The sequence below is a fragment of the Gymnoscopelus braueri genome (genome assembly GCF_963280865.1).
Source record: "Gymnoscopelus braueri genome assembly, chromosome: 6".
Lineage (NCBI taxonomy): Eukaryota > Metazoa > Chordata > Actinopteri > Myctophiformes > Myctophidae > Gymnoscopelus > Gymnoscopelus braueri.
In genome coordinates this window covers 55,246,112-55,265,628 of record NC_137607.1, presented here as the reverse complement: position 1 = coordinate 55,265,628, position 19,517 = coordinate 55,246,112, and the positions used below count along the sequence as shown (strand labels likewise).

Here is a 19,517-nt window from a genome sequence, read left to right as displayed (position 1 = left end):
ATATGGATTATTACATTACACTACTACCCCGTAGACCCAGTTAACATTTGGGGCTCGGCGGTAAGCACCTTTATTTTCATTTTGTACAATGTTTGGAGTGTCTACGGGGCATAGTGCAGAAAGTCCAGGTCACTATGGGAAGTGCACCCTACAACTCTCGTAGATTGAAAACGTCAGAATCATAAATACGTCTACGAGGGTTGTATACTACAGCTAGGACTGACTGATGCTTGTGTCCGTTTCTTCTTAAAAGAGACACCGCTTTGTTTTTTATTATACACAGCTTTTGCTACCTCCCCAAACTGCTTAAATGGAGCAGTTTCAGTTTACAGAAATGATAAGTTTAAAGAAAGCAGTGCGGCTGTCAATGGCGCGATGTCTGTCCAAAGGAATCTGACTGGACTGGAGGTGGTGTGACCACAGTCTATGGGTGTGACGTGTGAGGTAGCCATGGATCACACGACACGACGGTCGTCTGTCACGATCGTCATGGATTAACTTCAACCTGGTCTTTGCATTTTCTCCCTTTTTGGCCTTTACATCTAAATAAACGTACAGATGTCAAATATAAAGTGCTTACCTCATGGCCACAAATGTTAAAATTATGTTCGGGCCCTCAGAAGTACCCGTATCTTCCGTATTGTTCAATAGAAAGCATTTTAATGAGATCGGTGGCCATTTTCTCATAGTTATTATGTATCTGAGTGCAATACACCCCCCAACCGATAGGGTCGCGTGTTGAAATCATATGGCGAAAATACGGAGAAAATGTCCACCGATCTGAACGTTTATGTAGATGTACGAGCCAGAAAGGGAGAAGTCTATACCTCTATGGAGAAAGTGCAAACACAATGTTAAAGTTCATCCTTTATACTTCCATGTACTGAATTGAATTGAATTGAATTTGTACTTCCATGTACTGTTATAAACTGTCATGTACTATTCTCATGTCTTACTAAATAAACTACATCAATCAATCAATCAATCCATGACGGTCGTGACAGACGACCGACATGTGATCCATGTTTAGTGTGGAGGCTGCTGTCGCTTCCCTGGAAACAGCCTTAGCAACGGCACGCCGGATGCCTAAAACAAAAACAAAAGTTTGCTTTTAACAGACAACCAGCTTACTTTTTAGTTGTCTTTAAAGGAAAGAAAAACGATTAAACTGGACGTTTAACTGGGCACTAGCCTACTTCAACTGTATGGGTGCCGTATGAATAGTAAAGAGGACATGTTAATAAAGTGCGAGAAAACAGCCAACTTGTAATGATCAATGCATGTGTGTTGCTAACGTTCAGGTTAGCAAGATTCATCTCGCTCACCCTTTAGCGTTTAACTGGACCAACATAATACAGCTATGGAGAAAAGGGTAAGTTTGGACTATGATGGGCTGAATTGATAGCCTACGATGCCTTTTTTCTACCATAATAAAACATTTAGTACTTCTTCCACCAGTGGTGGAAGAAGTACTAAAAGTAGCCTAAAAGTATCAATACTGCAATGTAGAAATACTGTTACAAGTAAAAGTCCAGAATTAAATATGTACTTGAGTAAAAGTACAAAAGTATTGGTATCAAAATGTAGGCTTCTTGTCTTAAAGTACCAAAAGTAGAAAGTACTCATTACGCAGAATGTCCCATTTCACAAGTTTTCAAATGTATAAAATGTCTAAAAATCTTAAGAAAATCTGCAAGCTCACAATGCATAGCATGGCCATGCATGTGAGCTTGTAGACCAGCTATTTTCAAATGTCTGAAATGTACATACTAGCTAGGGTTTTAGTGGGTAATGTATGTTTTGTAAAAAATAATCAAAATCTACAAAGTACAAGTTTTAAAATAATTGTAGTGGAGTAAAAGTAGGCTACAATATTTCTGAGATGTAGTGCTAGAAGTAAAAGTATTGAAAACTGGAATTACTCCAGTAAAGTAAAAATACATCAAAAATGTACTTAAGTACAGTACTTGAGTTACTTTACTCTGCACTATAATGATATATCTCTCCCCCCACAGAATCCATCCTATACGAATAAATTAACCAAGGTTCCTGACAATTCAGCGCACTTCCTTCCACAGCTTCAGGTAGAAATCACAATAACTTTGATTGTGTTTATTGATGTATACAGTAACATACTTGCATACAGGATAGCAATTAGCACTTGCCACTTTCTACGGAAACAAACCATCAATTCATCATGCCATTTTCTGTACAAAAAATATTTTTTGACATTTTGACGTTTATTTGTCCCAAGACTGCTGTATAGGTCAAGTATATGTGTTAAAATGTGGCAAGTGTTCGACATGTTAATTCCCATAATCATTTCTAGAGTGTTTGTTCCCCATCTCTCCAGCTTTACACTGAACAGAAAATACATTTTCAGGTCAGGATACACATTTAACCAAATTAAGAGAGAGAACTCATACATGATGAAGTGAAATTGAAGTGAAATTGGAAGTGATTCAACTTATTTTTTGCTGAACACTAAAATTGAAGCTGATAAATGGGTTCTCTCTCCTGTTTGGATGAAATTGGTGTCCCACCTGCAAATGTGTTTGTTAAAGATGTAAAAATGGAGAGACCCCTGTTACCAAAACGAACACTATAGCAGTGATTAGTATCAGATTATCACCTGAATCAACTAGTACATAGACCAAGGCCTTAATTCAAGTGTCACCTCACCAAGACTGTCACTTTTGTGTCTGTATCTTAAGCCCAAGTTCCAGGACACATCATCAACTGCATTTACACTGCAGTCTCCTGTCAAGCTGGACCCAGGTAGATTTGGAGCAGCTGTGGAAAGACCTAGTAAGTACAATTCCCCATGCAGTCCTGCATCATACTGTATTATTCATGCATTTGAAAACTTTACTTACTTACTTTATTTGTTTATTTAGACAGGACAGAGCATATTAATGAACGTCACATGAACGTAAATACACCGGATTTAGCAAAGATGCTAATTTTCATCCGCAGTCCTCACACAAAACATAAAATCAGAAAAACATAACATCAGAAAACAGACAAACGGTGGAATACATTTACATAACATTACATAGCCTAAAAATAAACCTAAAATATGATCACAAATGGTTGCAGCTTTGGTTTTCAAGCAGCCATCTTTTCAAATTGAATTTAAAATATGGAAATGTAGCACAATCCCTTATATGTAGAGGAAGGCCATTCCATGCTACACAACCCTGTAGAGGACATTTTGACCGAAGGTTGTTTGCCGGTGCGGCACTTCACAATCTCCTGGAGTGGTTGCTCTGGTACTGATTCCTCTTTCAGGCTAAGGTCTTGTATATGACCCCAACCTGTTTGAACTTTTTGAAATTGTCGAAGAAAAAAAAATTGAGCCTCCTGAATATGTTACAATGATGATAAGAGTGAGGCTTCCTGTCAAACACCTTGAGCGCACTTTTGTAGAGCTGTTCAATGGGTTTTAGAATCGTCACGCCTGTGCAAGACCAGTTTGTCAATTTTTCATAGACATAGAAAGAAGAAAAGGATGAAAAAAGCTTATTGTCAGATAGCCACATGCTGAACTATTTCAAAACATTAAAGCTAATTTCCATAGCTTTTATGTCCTCTCCCAATGGAGAGGTAACTGCAATGTTCGAATAAAGATTGCATTTAGTGTACAATCCAGTCTGCCATCTGCTTCAAATTACTTTATTGACATTTGCCCGTTTTTGGATTTTGATTTTGCCTGCTCCCTGGACTTGTTCACTCTCCGCACATGTAGACATTGACACCAGGGGTAAAAAATCTCTCAATGTAAGAGTAGGAAGACCACCTCCAACCACAGCAGATGTGCTAGTTATATTGTATTAACATGTTCTACCAGATTGGTGGATCAAGTAATGTAATGTTATCTTGTACTGCTTGCCCCTGTGTGCCATACAGAAGATGTGCTGGGTGGAGCGTTTGGTGCAAAGCGAGTTAAAAGCCTGAGTAGAAGCCTGGATGAGTCCCAAACCAGGGGGACAGGACAGGCCCCAGAGTCCTCCAAAGACTCTGGGGCCTACAGAACTGGCAGCGCCTACAAGAACGAACGCGAGCACTTCCGCAGTGCCTTGGTCGGCTTCATTGTGTGAGTCTCACTTCATGGATAAGTATAGGCTTCAACTCTGCTGACAGTCCAAACATGTGACCCCATCTCTTTCTGTATTCATCCAGCACTGGATCATCCAGCACTGCAGAGAAATTGTGAATTTTGAAATGTGAAAAAACGATCATCATCATCATCATCATACATAGTAATACTAATTTAGCCTTATTTAGCAATCACACAACAGATGAATTAATGAATGGTGAACGATGCTCTAGAACTGTGACCAAAACAGGAGAATGCTATGGATCCATAACGAAAACCCCTAAGCACCACAGCCACATAAAATCACACATTTTGCATTCCTCATGATTCTCCTTTCGGTGACTTTGCTGTTCTCTTCAGTCAGCAGGAATCCAATACTGGCAATAGCGTAGTTGAGGACAGTAACCCGCCTGCTTATGGCCCTCCCACAGCCACAGAGAAGGATATTCTGGTGAGTTGAGCTTACTGTATGATATGAATTCAATCATAGTAATATATTATTCTATGTTTATTCAATACAGTCCCCAAAAATAGAATGAATTTAAAAGGAGCCTTTTTTCTTGAATCAATCAGCCCTTACAATATAATTTGTTTAATTCCAGCCAATCATGCTGTTTAATGTTAGCATTATTACCAGCACTGTGATAATAACTACCATTGTGTCCTGTCAGAGATATCAATACTACATTCGGCATGGCATCGATACAGAGCATGTGGCCCCAATGGAAGATTTGTGGCTGCAGAATATCCTGGGACTGGTCCCCTGCCACCTGAAGAGATTTACCACAACTACTGAACAGCTGTCTGAGGAGATAAGAGAGGACTACTTGTTCAGTGTCAAGAAAGCTATTGGTAGGTACAGTACGCCTACAACACACTTTGATCTCATGTGGCTTTGTGAAAAGTATTTCTTATTTGTATTTGCTGTATCAGAACTTTGTGCATTTCCCAATACAGAGGCAAAGTCTACACTGATCGTTCAATATTTTAAGCATTTTCAAATTGGCATACCTATATTGTGCGTGCCATTATAGGTGACATTTAATTATATTTTATTTTAAATGAATTTGTTTCCCACAGTTTTCCAATGTCAAAATCGAAAAAGACGATGTACAAGCTCACAACGCGTCGTGACTCGTGATGCAATGTGTTGTGAGCTTCTATCTGCTGTTTTTCATATTTTGGAACATTTGCAAAAGTATATCGTTGGTGTCCAGCCGAGACCAGCTAACTCCATTTTCAGTTTTTTTTTTTTTTTCATAAATCAACGCTATTGAACCCCCTCTACATCTGTGTAATTTTTTTTTAAATAATAACATATGAAAAGTATTAAAAAGCGCCTCTGACGAAAACTCCTAACTCCATTGGACCCTCAAACTGTCCGTCAAAAACAAACAACTCCCCCCTCCTCTCAGGCTCTCAGAGAAGCTCTGCTCTGTATGAGGCAGACAGGGAGAAGATTTTTCAATGCTTTTGGGAGAACATAAACTGGGAAGAGAAGAGAATGTATGTGCAAGGTTTGATAGATGTCACCCCAGTGAAGAGGAGAAGGGTGTCTTCACAAAGGTCATCTGCTCGTGTTTTCTTTTTAAATGTTAAAGGGATTGTAGGCGATTCAGAGATAAACAAAGAAAAAAACTCCAGCAGTTCGTTTCCCCGACCACCAGGGGGTGACGTAGGGAGGACTTCCATAGAGTTAAGGGCACTTCTAAACGGGCCATGCCGAATATAGGTTACTTTATTCGGATACAATTCGTGGAACTGCCCGCCCCTGCCGGTTCTCTGAATTTTTATTTTTAAATAGGCTCTTTCATGACAAATTGACCACATATATGAAGTTAAACAACTATATTCTATCCAAAACGCTATCTGAAAAGTAAATTATGTGCCTCAAAAACGAAGTTTGAGAGCGTTTTCAAACCGAAAGTAAAAAGTTCACACGGACACGGACGCGCACGGATGCGCACATGCGTGCGTTAATTTACGGCCCGCTACAAACATAAACAGTAGGGAAAATACGATTTCAGAAAGAGGACTGTGTTTCAATGCAGGAAAACACCCAGCATCATTATATAGTGGCTGATAGAGGGGAAAAAATGCAAAATATATATAGATATTTTTCAAATTTAGGCTTAATGTTGCCAACAATCCCTTTAATGGACAGACAGAGAATGAGTGTGTGCAGGAGTTTGTTTCAAACATCTCCAAGAGCTCAAGGAGATCATGCCAAAAGACTTTCACAGCTTTTATGACAATCTAAAGCACTAAGAAACACCCACCACACACACGCAACACACAACACACAGTGTGATAATAAAATGTTGATAGGTATATGATAGGTAAATTCAACTGTGGTTGTTATTGTTAGTGCAGTAGGCTACAGATTTGATAGGCTACAGATTCTATTTTTCATGAATGTATTTTGTATTTATATGCCATTTATTTATTGTTGGTGTGCCATGATTGCTTTTGTTAAATACATGATTGAGTATTGAGGCAGAATTGTTTGTTGCACTCAACTGTAGAAGAACAACAATGGTAACAGTTAGATCCATGGTTGTTTACAATGCATGTTAAAATAAAAGTTGTTTAAGTACAGAATTCAGCTTGATCTATACTTAGTATATGAGGATGGCGCTCACCTTAAATAGCTGATCTCCAAGCTCACAATGCGTTGTGAGCTTTGAGATCCATTGCCAGCTGTTCTTATCAATGATGGACAAAACCTCCTAACTCCACTTGCGCTGGATTTGTGTTTGGACAAAACTCCTAACTCCACTTGAGCTGGATTTGGGTAAAGTGGTGATAATATAATGACACATGCAAGTATCTGATAATATATAAAGTCACAATACCAAGTTTGATGAGGCAGTATTGCTTTGTTTTAAAAATATAAGGTTTTCTTCATTTTCAGAAAAAAATATATTTTGTTTTTCATTTCCTGAACAATTACCATTTTGGATTTAGCTGGTTCCGGCCGGACAGCAGAGATATAATAGTGCTTAAGCGGGTAGTTTTTATTTGGCATTATATAATAAAAAAATAAAATAAACGTTTACGGAGTGATGAGAGTGATAACACTTGTTATAGAGGCTATTTTGCACTGATATTAATACAGCTGTGCCTTCAGATTCTGACTTGCCATTGGTGTGCCTTGGGCACAAAACGTTTTTAAACGATTGACCTACTGTATACAACTAGAGAGTATGATGTTTATTACCAGCTGAAATGGGTCTTGACAAGAATTCAATTACATCTGTCAAGGGAATGGTGGTATTGCATTATACCCTCTGCTATACTACAATTTAGGAGGTGATCTGTGATTTTACAAAGTACAAAGGAAATATATGGACCTTTTTCATGTTCTCCAGCCTCCTATTCTTCTTTCAGTGTTTAAGTATTTGCAGGAAGGTAGTAATAACATGTTTTTCATTGTGTTTGCAGTGGATTTTGTATTACAAGACCAGAGGGAATTTGACATGGGCAGGATGAAAGATCTGCCACCCCACAGAGCTGAGTAAGTCTGTGGATTGTTGGAGAAAATGTTGCATACTCTTCCTCTATCCACAACATACACAGTAAAATCACAGTGTTCATTTGTACACTCTTCAGAGTTAAATTGTGTAGGCCTACTTAATATTTTTTAAATTTATATTAACACTAGGATTTTACTGTGTACTCTACTGTGACCTATGGCTCCGAAGCCAGAACACATGAAGATCCATGTGATATTTTATAATAACATTTAAAAAAAGTAAAACCAATCATTGATCAACAATGAGAGATGCAACAGTGTGGCTACATAATGATAGACTGATAACTTGTCATTCTGCCAAGAAAGAAAATGTACACATTCACAGGGTGACCTTTTTGAGACCTTTCAACCACAGATTGGAGGTGGTGCCAAAACCATGGAACAAGTCCTTTGTCCACGCCCAAAAGAGGATGAGAGACAAGCTTCATGCCATCAACCCCACTATGCTGCAAGTTCTGGACCTGTGGCATGTATCGTTCAAGTAAGTACACCAGCTTTTATTGACACTGTCAACATTCCCATAACTCCAACCTAGGTGGATTTCATTTTTGTTCTTGAATTGAGATTTTACACTGTGTAAACTCTCTGGAAGTCAATTTATTGTTCCGTACATCGAGCTCCACCTACCCATCTGGAACCACGGTCAGATAAAACGTAAAAAAATCGATTAAAGCCAGGTCTGTCTGGCATCTCACCCTGCTGTATCCTCACACTGCAGGGAGCTGCGTCTGATAGATGTGGAGGAATTCCACAGTAGGATGGAATCCATGGAGCTGCCTGTGTTCCAGCACCTCATCTCCAGGCACATTGAGAGTGCCAAACACACCCTGCTCAAAAAGTTGGTCCAGAAGAATCTAGTCATGAGAGTTTTGACCCATCACGTTGTGCTCAAAATAAACAGCAGTTAGTCCTGTGTGGTGCAATAAATGTACACAGATTTATCTTAGTGATAATGGTGCCTGCCGGCTGCTGAGACAAATCAATACCTTTGTGTACATGTCACATAGTAAAAGGGCAACAGGACCTCCCAGTCCAAATCTCCAGAGGTACTCCAAATCAACAGTGCTGTCTTTTTGTGTAATATCAATTATTAATTTAAGAATTAAAGTCTGGTTGGTTTCCAACCGATATAAGTGACTCACATCCAAAGAGGGTTTACAATATGTACCACCTGTTCCAAAGTACATTTCTGGTCTCATTGCTAATACAGTATTTGCAGCCAGCTTACATTGTGAATGCTTTATTTTAAAAATGAAACAAGTTCCAGGGAAGGGGTGTTATCATCAGCACTAAGGCGCTGAAAGACTTGACTGTGAAATCGTAATAATGACCTTTATATCACATTTGTTTCGATATGCAGCATACGGTATAATGAGGTGTTGTCCAACACATGCAGTTCATCCTGAATAATCCCTCAACCAGAATAATGACCCGGTATGTGGACTGCTGTGTCCATGGGAATGCCCTCAATGACTCAATGCCCTCTTCTCTGCCAACCAGATGGTTCCCTGAGGTGCAAAATATTTACTACCAGGGAAATAAACGCAAGCTGGTACCAAGCAACAGTAACATGGCCAAGCTGCAGTCCTTTTTCAACTGTGTGGCCGCCCTGATGACCTACCAGCTGCAGAGCCTGGCCCTGGACTCTGTGAGGGACTTCACATACCTCATCTCCAAAGACCCGGTAGGAGAGATCTTAGACTTCTGAGATCTTGCCAATCTGACCATCAAATGTCTGATTAGTCCAAATACTAACAGCAATAAATCCAAGTCCTGTATGACACAAAGTGTGTTAGGCACTGATTGCTCCCTGTGGGAAGTTGCACCATACTTGCTTTTTGGTTTTTATCCCTCCACCCCAGCTGTCAGTGCGAGCCTTCGAGCATCCAGGCTTTGTGCTGCGTCTGATCCTGGAGGACAAGGAGATTAAGTTTGAGCCCAAGTTCAAGGACTTCCAGGTTGCACTGCTGAGTGTCTACGACTTAATGCTGAAGTCCATCAGCGTTGTGCCTCGCGTGGAAACCACGCTCTACTCTGAATGGGTAAGAATGGGCGTAGTAGAGCCCTGTGCAGGACTGTTTTCTTAATACCGTACCCGCCACTCCCACTGTGTTTCTGGGGGGCATCAGGGGACCATTTCAGCACCACGGACAGAGGCACAGTGGGCTGAGTGAACTGCTGATCTGTAATAGATGCATACGTTTCAAAATACTTTTCTCCTCTTCTTATAACAAGTGTTAATGTTAAGCTACGTTCAAGTACTGTTCTGTACAGGCATTAAGTGGTAAAGAAAATGCTCACAAATCGAACCCTGCTTGTAATCATTCACAGTACGACTGAGTTTGACACATGTACCAGCCACAATGTCTCTGTTCCAAACACCATAATGTTGAATCATAATATCCATCAGCTACTGTCGTCGTGGAGAAATCCAGGTTACTGTAGTTTTCTGTCCTGCTCCTTAACCCTTCCTGCGTCTCTCCAGTCGGGCACCCAGTCAGGTGGTAGTACGCTGAAGCCCACCGTCCTACCAGAGATCCTCCGGGCCCAGCAGGAGACTGTACGCCGGGTGATCCGGGCTGAGAGCGCTGGTCCTATGGAGCATGTGCTCGCGTACGACAAGTACGCCGCACTGGTGTCCAAGCAGGCGGAAGAAGACGTGGAGCAGTTCCTCAGCGAGCAGCATTCTTTCCAGGAGATCATGGTGGAGGTGACTCACTACCAGGAGCTGGCAGACCAGATTCAGTACACCTCCACTAAGGTACGTGTCAACTACAATCCCTTACAGCGTTGGCTCAAAATACTCATCTAAGTTTACTTTGTTGACCGGGGTCGCCCAGGTTTCTATACTGGGGCCCCTATCTTGCGCGGCGCCTTATCCCTTATGCCTAATCTTATAGGCTATTTTTATTATTAAAAAAAAAACATTTTTAAATTATCCAATTGCCTGAAAATAGCCTATCTACATTGCCGCGTTGTGAGCTTGTAGATCGGCTATTTTCACTATTTTAAAATGTTTCAAGTTAGCTTAAGATGATCGTGTCTATTTTGAATGTCTGCTGCTAACCATAGTAGAAATGAATTATGTGCCGTGATGTGAATACCACAGGTGGTGCGCCTCGGGATGTTTGAAGTCCACTCCCATGAGTTGATCCGCTCGCTTGTCAAGCGCGCCGAGTGCCTGCAGCAGAGACTAGTCACACAAATACTGCAAGACCACCAGGAAATCAATAACAGGTGAGTCGATGTCCAGTTTCCACATCCTCACCGTCTAAGATCCTGGCTCTCACATGGGGTCCAGGGACACCCAGGGGTTCTTAAAGAGGTTCTACGGGGTCCCCAGTTAAATGATTCATTTTTAAGAACCAAATAGACACTTACAGGTCTGTAACTCTGAGAGTGTACAAATGGAAACCACAAGTGTCCATTTGGTTCCATTTGTACTCTCAGAGTTAAATTAGCAATGTGGATTTCACAGTGTAAATTGGTGTCCCAGAGATACAAATCTTATCAAATGGGGGTCCGTGGCTTAATGCATATCAAACTGGGGGTCCTTGAAATTACAAAGGTTGAGAATCACTGATGTAACACACATGCATATATAAGCCTGTCTCACTTAAGTCCCTGTACTTCTGCACAACTTAATGTCAAAATGCTGTTTATGCCAAGTTATTATCATCCAGAAATGCCTATGGGAATTACATGGAGTTCGATACTTCACACATACATCTCAGCCCAGCGGAGATGGGTTTCTTTTAACACTTTCAACAATATCAAACTCAGGACTGAACTCGAATGTCTTCAAGTGCAGTAGTATGACATGAGTCCCAACTACTTTGCTTGCAGTCTTTGCACATAACACTGAACTGTAATGATATCCCTCGCTCCCAGGCTCTGTGATGAATTCCAGAGGATTTCTGAGGAGGCACTGAGAACACCGGCCAGCACACAGGAGCTGATGGAGCTCAAGGTAAATAACTTAACTTAACGCCAGCTGGTGTGCCTTCGTCACACCGGCTGGCCTGGCTGGTGCGATGGGGCGTATGGCTAGTGGAGACTGCAAAACAATGCTAAAGTCACAGCTAATACTAACGGTAATGCCAGTTGGAAATGATCTCTATTTAACCTGTACATTTCAACAAAAACTGTTTCTGATAACATTTAGGTGAGAAATAGGCAATGCAGTTGTTCAATATTGATTAAATTCACATATACAATGGCTAGTTTGTTTGTTAACAGTATTCGGGAGCTTCTATGCAGTATAGGGGAATCCGTCCTGATGCAATTACAAAAGGAAGCTAATAACGATTTTCTCAGACCAATGAGTATTCTTCAGTGTTTTCAAGTGATATTTTGGTATCGCCTCAGCTTACTTGGAACCTCGACAGAGTTGATACCAAAAAGTTGAATGCAGTGCAGTGGAAACATGCAATAATTGTTGCCTTTAGAGTCATTTTGGTTTTAGTTCCTTGTCTGTCTGAATTCTTTCTGCACACTTTGGTTCTTGGACAGACTGCAACACTGTATTTAATAATGAATTATGGCGGTGGTGCTGGTTTGAAATTGAGCTATTATTAGCAGTGTATTTAAATTAGCGTCATTTTCAATCCATTAGAGTTGGTGATTTTCTGTGGTTGTGTGAATGTACTGTAGAAGAAACCCACTTCTCCCTCCCCTCAGGCCTACATCACTACGGTGCAGACCACAGAGATACCTCTCCTGGAGCAGAGGCTGGCTGATTCCAAGGCGCGCCTATATTTCCTGGTGGGCTACGTCAGCCTCTCACCAGCTGACATGAGGCTCAACAGACAGACCTGGCAGTGGCACGAGCGAATGCCCTCCATCTTTGAAGACCACCGACAGATCGTGAAGGACAGGACAGAGCAGTATCAGAATGCCCTCAAGGTCTGTCACTTCCCATCTTGATTTTGCAATAACTTGGGTACAGATAGCTTTGCCCATGAGGGTAATTTTTTACACTCCCTGGGTAAGATTACCACTAAGGATTGTGCTGTTTAGTCTACACAGTGAATTTTCCAGACTAAAGAAACTATTTTTCTGTGTAATGTGTGTGCTGATTTCAGCTGCGCTGCAAGTACTTTGTGGAGGAGCTGGTGAGCTATTCCAAACAGGTGGAGGTGTTTTCCACCTTCGGTGACCTGAAGGATCTCGACAAGTATTTGAAGAAGGCCCAAGCCCTCAGGACCAAACTGGAGATGGCCATGGAGAAGGTATTGCTGGATTTCTCCTCAACAAACTCGATCACTGTAAAAAAAATAACAGCAGAGATTGAAGACATAAATATTTGTAATGAGAAGATCTTCAGACATTTAGAAGATTCAGCAAAACCTGAGCGGATACTTCATTTTCATGTCATATTGCATTACTTTTGTGTCCTTGGGATAATATCATTATTTTGAGTGTATCTAAAAATAATTTAGAGAGCAATATTGGCTACAGAAATTAAATGCATTACCTGGTTGTTAGAGTGTAATACAAGGCACTAGTCATAAGGACAGAACTATATGTGGTCCTTCATTCATTCATTCATTTTCCTCTTCCCCTCTCCCATACCCTGCCCTCCCTCTGTCTTTTGTCTGTTGGCAAAGATTGATAGCTTCAACCATGAGGAGGAGGCCTTTGGCTGGCCTGAGTCTCAGTACCCTCAGCTGAAGCAGATCAAGGACAAGCTCACGCCTTTCCTGCAGCTGTACGAGACAGCATCTGACTTCCAGAATGATCACCAGAAGTGGGTCCATGGGCCGCTGTCCGCTGTCGACCCTGACAAGGTGACGCTGTCTGTGTCTTTGTATTGTGTCTGAGATTCTAGTCTTAAGCAGCACTTTACACTCATAGTCAATACAGTTTTAATACTGTTTTCAAGTCAGCGATCATTATATTTTATTTTATTTAAAAATTGCCTCGGGGGGCACGGTGGCGCAGTCTGTAGCGCTGTCGCCTCACAGCTAGAAGGTCCTGGGTTCGATTCCCACAGGGGACGCTGTGGGCGCTGGGGGCGCGTTCTCTCCTCCGCGTCATCAGTGCCCACACCCTAGGTGGGGTTGGCGAAAGGGCCTTTCTGTGTGGAGTTTGCATGTTCTCCCCGTGTCTCCTAGGGTAGGTACCCTCACAAAAAACATGCAGTAATCCTGGTCACTATACTGCCTCCCCCTGGCCAGCCAGGGCGCCTGATGGAGGGGAAGGGAACTGGTTGGAATAACGTGTTCCTTCCACGTGCTACGTCCAACCAGGGAAACTCTCCCCTGTCAGGTGATAAGAAGGTCAGTTGGCTCTCATGCATTGAAGGAGGCATGAGCTCGGCCCTGGCCTCCCTAGGTTGGCAGAGGGAAGGTGGTGCCCAGGATTACACGCTTAGGCATTGGCACTAGGGTGAAAAAATAGGGGTTACAAAAATCGTGGGATAAAAAATTTTGGTAAAAAAATAATTAAAAAGTGCCTCTCATTAGTTTATCACAAAGTACCACAAAATAAAAAATGCAGATCAAAATAAGATAAAACAGAAGCACACAACAAATGATTAACACATTCCATGCCAGAGTTTAATATCATAATGTACTCACCCACTGCCAGCGATTTATAGTTTTTTTAGTTTTTTCACCTCGCCACAGACCTCGCTAAATACCTTATGATCGCGTGTTCAACTGTTTGTAGACACACAGGGTAGTTGTGTGAGTGGCCCAGAGAAGACATTTTCAATCGGCGACATTCCATTTTGCAGTAGTAGCAGTTTCTAAAACCTTCAAACAGCGTTCAGCGCAGAGAAAAACAACACCGAGATAATGGCGATTTAGCGGAAGCTTTAGAGCGGCGGCAGATGGGAACGAAAATCTTCGATTGACGTCATTTCCGTATCCGTGTGTGCTACAATGAAATGTGTCACTGCGAGAGAGTGCTACAATGAAATGTGTCACTGCGAGAGAGAAAGAAAAAAAAAGACCACTTCACGTAGGCTACGCGATTGGCACGCTGCGGCTTTATTTAGGTTCGCGTAGATCTACGCGATTGGCATGCAATGTGTTAAGTGTGAGTGCTTTGTGTTACCAATTTTATTATAAAAGTGTGTATACTTAAATGAAACCACTTGACAACTGCTGTATATCAAGGTAGTAGCCATGTCAGTTCTTCCTGGCCTCTGTCCTGTGACATCACTCTAATCCATGTACTGCAGGTGGAGGGAGATGTTGGTAACTACTGGCGGGCCCTCTACAAGCTGGAGAAAGGCTTCGCCGACACACCCAAGGCCCTGACCATTGCTACCAAGGTCAAGGCTGATTTGGAGGCTTTCAAAGAGCACATCCCTATAGTACAGGTAAGACAAATACAGAATCCGGAGTGTTGAGCGGTCACACTTTACACAAAATGTGGACATTAAAGGGATATTAAAGGGATATTTCACTTTCAAACATGTTTGGCGTAATTTTAACGTCTACTCAGGCTTTTGTGAACACCCCAGAAGTTTAATTAATCCATCATGGTTCAAATGGAGTTTGAAGTTACAATGGGTTAGTATAGGAAGGGGTCTAGGAAGGGGTCTGATAAAATGAATATCTAAATACTGAATCAAGCAACTTAAAAAACTGTCTGGGGTGTTCACAAAAGCCTGAGTAGTCGTTAAAATTACCCCAAACATGTTTGAAAGTTAAGTATCCCTTTAACTTGGTTGAATCCCCGGCAAGTTAAAGTTTTAATTAAATGTATGATTCTATACATTACATAAAGTCACACTTGCCGTATCAGTGTACACTTTCACCTATGTCATGGCCTGTAGGTGCTGTGCAACCCAGGCCTGCATGAGCGACACTGGGACGCCATGTCGGCGGTGGTGGGCGCCCCCATCCGGCCGACCGCCGACCGAGCCAGCGTGGCGGATTTCCTGACCATGCATTTGGAGCAGCACCTAAGCAGCCTGGAGGGCATCAGCGAGACCGCCAGCAAGGAGCACTCGCTGGAGAAGGCCATGGAGAGGATGGCGGCCGAGTGGGCCGGCATGGAGTTCAACCTGCTGCCTTACCGAGAGACGGGCACCTCCATCCTGTCGTCGCTGGACGACGTGCAGATGCTGCTGGACGATCACATCGTCAAGTCGCAGACCATGAGGGGCTCACCCTACATCAAACCGTTCGAGGTGGAGATACGGTAATGGGTGTAGACGTGATTTCGAAGACGTCTTTGTTTACATTAGGACGCTATGTCTGATCACCAGGGCTGTATTAGCCATTGGGCTGCCAATGGCTAATACACCCTTGGCTCTCAGGGGCCCTTCGGGGGAACTGGGCCGCGTGGCCATCGACAATTTAATAAAATGAAATGTATAGGTTAATCAAATATCAAATGTGTGGGCCCCTCCTCTGTATTTACAGCAGTGATTCCCGCTGGGTTTGAGGCCCTGACAAGTGCTCCTGGGGCCCTTCCATATATGATGGAATATGATTAAGGATGTCATATCATACACACCATACCTGTAACTTTCACTAACCCCACCCAAAAAAGCGTTTTTGCAACCAAAAAAAATCAAATTATTTTTTTTCCAAAAAAATTGTTTTCCCCCAAAAGAAACCTTTAACACATTCCATGCCAGAGGTTGATCTCATAATGTACTCACCAGTGCCAACGTTTTATTGTAGTTTTTTTGTTTTTTTCACGTCGCCATAGACCTTGTTAAAATCCTTAAGATTGAGCTCTGCAATTGAGCTCTGTTTGTAAACATCGCCCAGATCTCCCTGCGTCTACCAGAAAAAACCACGTGTCAAACGGAGCTCCATGGTTGTAGTTAGAGCGGTTTATGTTAAACAGTGATATGCAAGGAGAAAAAACTACAAGGAGAAAATTGAGTTTCAGTTTCGTCATTAGAACGAGGGCCGACGGGATCGGCAAAACCGGATCCCAAATAATTCTGTTTCCGGTGGTCAAACCGGAACCGTAAATGGATCAAAAAATTCCGAAAGTGCACCTGGGGTGAAATCAACGCGAACCGGCGGTTCGCGTAGATCTACGCGATTGGCACGCTGCGGCTTTAAATAGGTTTGCGTAGATCTACGCGATTGGCATTCAATGTGTTAAGGGGAGCCCTAAAAAAATGGCGGCCCAGGGGCCCATGCGGGTGTTAATCCGTCCCTGCTGATCAGTAATATTATAATGCCATATCATTGTACAAACTAACTGGACTTCATCCAGTTGTATCTGTGAGTTTTTAGTGTGCATGTTTTGCATGTGGTTTCCTTCCAGAGAATGGGAGGGTAAGCTGCTGCTCCTACAGGAGATCCTGGATGAGTGGCTGAAGGTTCAGTCTGCCTGGCTCTACCTGGAGCCTGTCTTCAGCTCCCCAGACATCATGGCCCAGATGCCCAAAGAGGGACGCCGTTTCACCACCGTCGACAAGACCTGGAGGGATACCATGAAACAAGTCTCCCTGGTGAGAACTTTTCTCTTTTCTTTTCTTTTCTTTTCTTTTCTTTTCTTTTCTTTTCTTTTCTTTTCTTTTCTTTTCTTTTCTTTTCTTTTCTTTTCTTTCATTCATTCTTTCCTTTTCTCGACTGTGCTTTGCTCTTTTTATATACAGTAATTCTGATGTCATTTACAAGAGAGCCAGGCAAGACTGCGCTACCACATTAAATAGTTAAAATAAACAATAACAAAGGAAGATACAAGAGACAAGGAGGGGGACAGAACCATGTATACAGTGGCTGTCTTTATTTACATTTTCTCCTAAAGAATTATGATATATACTTATTTGCAGACAAATAATCCATATTAGATATTACTGCAACTGTGAGTTAGGATTTTTTTTTGTGTGCGTGCGAGTTCCAAGGTGCCAGTGCTAAAGAATAGCGCTGGCCATAATAACCAGAACATACATCTCACCCATCACACAGCTCTAGTATCTTGACAGATCACATCTCAATAGGTCGGACCAGTAACACGCACGCACGCACGCACGCACGCACAAAGTACGTGGCAGTGTACTGTAATTGGTCCTGTCTGTGTATTTAGTTATTTTAGCAAGATAACATGAAAACGGATGGACAAATGATCACAAAACGTGGAGGGAATCATCAGCAGGCTGCCCCGAAGAGATGATCAACTTTAGGGTCAAAAACATCAAAGGTCACAGTTAAAATCAAGGTCAAAATTGAGAATGGATCGATGGATTTTCATGAAAGTTTGTGGGAATGACCAGTAGGCTTCCTTGATGAAATGAATATGTTTTGGGTTGAAAAGGTCAAGGTCACAATTGAGAAACATCAAACAAGTTGCATTTGTTTAACATCCATCCTCTCTAAAGTGCACTATCACTTAGAAACACCATTCTGGCTTATGGCAGGACAAGCATGTGCTGGCAGTGGTGGCCATCGACAAGATGCTGGAGAAGCTGAAGAAGGCCAATGAGTTTCTAGAAATCATCCTCAAGGGTCTGAACAACTACCTGGAGAAGAAGCGACTCTACTTCCCGCGTTTCTTCTTCCTTTCCAATGATGAGCTGCTGGAGATCCTCTCTGAAACCAAAGACCCCACTAGGTATGTAGGTAAAAAGTGATGTCAATTTCAGATCGAAATTCAATCACATCCAATCAAACAAGTTGGTGTTATGTAATTTAATTGTACACTTTTCCACTATAACTGTCTTTACTATAGCAATGAAAGCAAAGGTAGGACTGTCAGGGATATTTAGGTGACCTTTGGTACTGACCTTTAATTAAAGATGAATTTTGAGTGAGGAGTTAAAGGAGCACTTCACACATTTTCAACCTTGTCTCCATGTAATTGGTCCTGTGACTCTCAGACTTGGCTCCAATGAGGAATTTGGATGTGGCCAGCCTGTGACATCAGTCATCTGAAGTCAGTCGTCTGTTACATATCTATGACTTATGACTCTAAATTTGGGTAAGGTTTCAGCCCGATGAGGGTCCATTTTAAAATCGAAGTATAAAACGTGTGAAAACTATTCGTGTTCTGTGGCCTACTTGCAGTGCGCCCAAGAAATTAGGCGACGATCAGTCCAGCGGTTTGCAGGATTAACTCTGGACACACAGACAGACAGACACACATATAGACAGACAGACAGACAGACCATCTTCTACACGGCTCTGCCTCATATAGAGCCATGCACGCTGTAAAAACAAGATAAACTAGAAAATGTGCTCCTCGGAGCACAGGTCTCCGCCAGTACTGTTCCTGATTAATCCTGTCTTACCTATTTATATTACATATTGTGATATATTACATAATGATTTTTTTAAGTGACACCTATTTATAGGTTTTTATTTCGTCATGCGTCTCGCTAGCCAATCAAAAGCATTGGTGACAACATATTGTCACGTGTCACACGAAGCTTGACCAATGTTAGCTTGGCTGAGACGGGGGGACACACGGAAGGACAAGAACGAAAACATACTCTCCACCTCTGGCGGAGACAATAAACCTAGACAAAGTGTATCTTTCTTGTCTCTTTCTCCGCCTCCAGGGTGCAGCCCCATCTCAAGAAGTGCTTTGAAGGCATTGCCAGCGTGGTGTTCACTGACGTGCTGGACATCACCCACATGAAGAGCAGTGAGGAGGAAGTGGTGCGGTTGCTGGACAGCATCTCCACCTCCAAGGCCAGAGGCCAGGTGGAGAAGTGGCTCCTGGAGCTTGAAAACGGCATGACCGCGTCCCTGCATAAGGTGCTGTGTGGTCCTTTTGTGGTGTGGTCTGATGTGGTCCTTTTTCTTTAAAGCTAAAAAGCGGTGATGAGCATGGATCAAATTGTTTTTTATTGCCGCATTAGAGCTTCACAATTATTTATTCATTATTTATTTGGTATTGGATATTGACATCAGTGGTTCTCAAACTTTTTCATGTCAAGGACCCCCAAATTGACACTTA

General features: G+C 42.1%; 1 protein-coding gene across 1 annotated transcript in view; it reads left to right on the top strand.

The window, feature by feature from the left end:
- Window positions 1-4,469: 4,469 nt before the first annotated feature.
- Window positions 4,470-19,517, top strand: part of dnah7 (dynein, axonemal, heavy chain 7) — a gene marked incomplete at its 3' end in the record, with an annotated part of 81,339 nt that continues 66,291 nt past the window's right edge. Inside the window, exons 1-18 of the mRNA XM_080430098.1 lie at window positions 4,470-4,550; window positions 4,771-4,951; window positions 7,544-7,616; window positions 7,990-8,115; window positions 8,353-8,472; window positions 9,135-9,318; window positions 9,497-9,676; window positions 10,120-10,395; window positions 10,744-10,871; window positions 11,526-11,604; window positions 12,315-12,539; window positions 12,719-12,865; window positions 13,244-13,423; window positions 14,824-14,964; window positions 15,424-15,791; window positions 16,881-17,067; window positions 17,977-18,170; window positions 19,117-19,315. Of these exons, the coding sequence (XP_080286224.1) occupies window positions 4,822-4,951; window positions 7,544-7,616; window positions 7,990-8,115; window positions 8,353-8,472; window positions 9,135-9,318; window positions 9,497-9,676; window positions 10,120-10,395; window positions 10,744-10,871; window positions 11,526-11,604; window positions 12,315-12,539; window positions 12,719-12,865; window positions 13,244-13,423; window positions 14,824-14,964; window positions 15,424-15,791; window positions 16,881-17,067; window positions 17,977-18,170; window positions 19,117-19,315 (2,937 nt within the window). The 5' untranslated portion in view covers window positions 4,470-4,550; window positions 4,771-4,821. The remainder of the gene's footprint in view (window positions 4,551-4,770; window positions 4,952-7,543; window positions 7,617-7,989; window positions 8,116-8,352; window positions 8,473-9,134; window positions 9,319-9,496; window positions 9,677-10,119; window positions 10,396-10,743; window positions 10,872-11,525; window positions 11,605-12,314; window positions 12,540-12,718; window positions 12,866-13,243; window positions 13,424-14,823; window positions 14,965-15,423; window positions 15,792-16,880; window positions 17,068-17,976; window positions 18,171-19,116; window positions 19,316-19,517) is intronic.